The sequence below is a fragment of the Lynx canadensis genome, chromosome X (assembly GCF_007474595.2).
Source record: "Lynx canadensis isolate LIC74 chromosome X, mLynCan4.pri.v2, whole genome shotgun sequence".
Classification (NCBI taxonomy): Eukaryota; Metazoa; Chordata; class Mammalia; order Carnivora; family Felidae; genus Lynx; species Lynx canadensis.
The window spans coordinates 105,903,227-105,904,447 of record NC_044321.2 but is presented as its reverse complement, the minus strand read 5'-3'; the positions used below and the strand labels follow the sequence as shown (position 1 = coordinate 105,904,447).

At 43.2% G+C, this 1,221-nt stretch overlaps 1 protein-coding gene across 1 annotated transcript; it reads left to right on the top strand.

The window, feature by feature from the left end:
• The first annotated feature begins 206 nt into the window (after positions 1 to 206).
• On the top strand, positions 207 to 697 carry LOC115506894 (olfactory receptor 1019-like). Its single transcript, XM_030304850.1, is given in 2 exon segments — positions 207 to 549; positions 552 to 697. Coding segments are annotated over 2 exon segments (489 nt in total).
• Positions 698 to 1,221: the final 524 nt, after the last annotated feature.

Here is a 1,221-nt window from a genome sequence, read left to right as displayed (position 1 = left end):
TTGTGGTCAGCCCTCTACTCTACACTCCCATGTATTTCTTCCTCAGCAATTTGTCCTTTATTGACTTCTGTTATTCTTCAGTCACAGTTCCAAAAATGTTGATGGGTTTTTTCTCTGGTTGCCAAACAATCTCCTTCTCTGGTTGTGTGGTACAGACAAGCTGTTTTGTGTTCTTTGCTGTCACTGAGTTCTTCCTCCTGGCTTCCATGGCCTATGACCGCCATGTGGCCATCTGCAGCCCTCTGCTCTACCATATCATCATGTCCCCAAGGCTCTGTTTGCAGCTCGTGGCTGCCAGCTATGCAGTGGGCCTGATGAACATGGTGCTCCTCACTAGCACAACCTTTTATCTGACCTGTAAATCCCATGTCATCACGCATTATTTATGTGATATTCCTCCCCTTTTAAAACTCTCCTGCTCTGACACACAGATACTCCAGCTTCTCCTCTTTGCCTGTGGTGGCTTTAATGTGTCTGTGTCCCTGACAATCGTCCTGGTCTCCTACGCATATGCCTTCTTGGTTATCATCAGAATTCCCTCAGCCAAGGGTAAACTTGTGCTTCTCACCTGACTTCTGTCAGCCTATACTATGGAACCACAGCATTCATTTACTTGCACCCATCCTCTGAGTACTTGCTAGGCAGGGACAGGCTGGCGTCTGTATTCTACACAGTGGTCATTCCCATGCTTACTTAACCCCATGATCTACAGTCTGAGGAACAAAGATGTGAAGGAAACACTTAGGAATGTTCTTAAGAAGGCCTCACAATTCTTCTCCCTCCACATGTCCAGATTTCCATGATGTCAAATGCAGTAAAGAAAGGGTAATAAAGGGAAGGACAGGGAGGTGACTGTATTTGGCTACTCACCATGTCTCAGGCATTATTCTAGGAATTTTAAATAGCTTATTCCTTGAATATTCTTCATAACTCTGGAAGTCAAGTATTATTTTCATTTTTACAGATGAGGAATCTGAGACCCTGAGAGCTTTGGTTATTTGCCCAAGGTCATCGCATAGCTTGTATGCAGTGGAACTTGGATTTCAATTCAGGACTGTCTGAAACTTCATTTCTATTACAATTACACTGTTTCACTATAAGACAAAGTGCCACACTCTCTCTTTATCCTAAGTCTAAGTTTTCTAAATTTTTTCCCTTTCTGGGGCTTTGGATCATGTCTAATCAGGTCACTGAATTAATTGAATGCCTATTGCATACAGA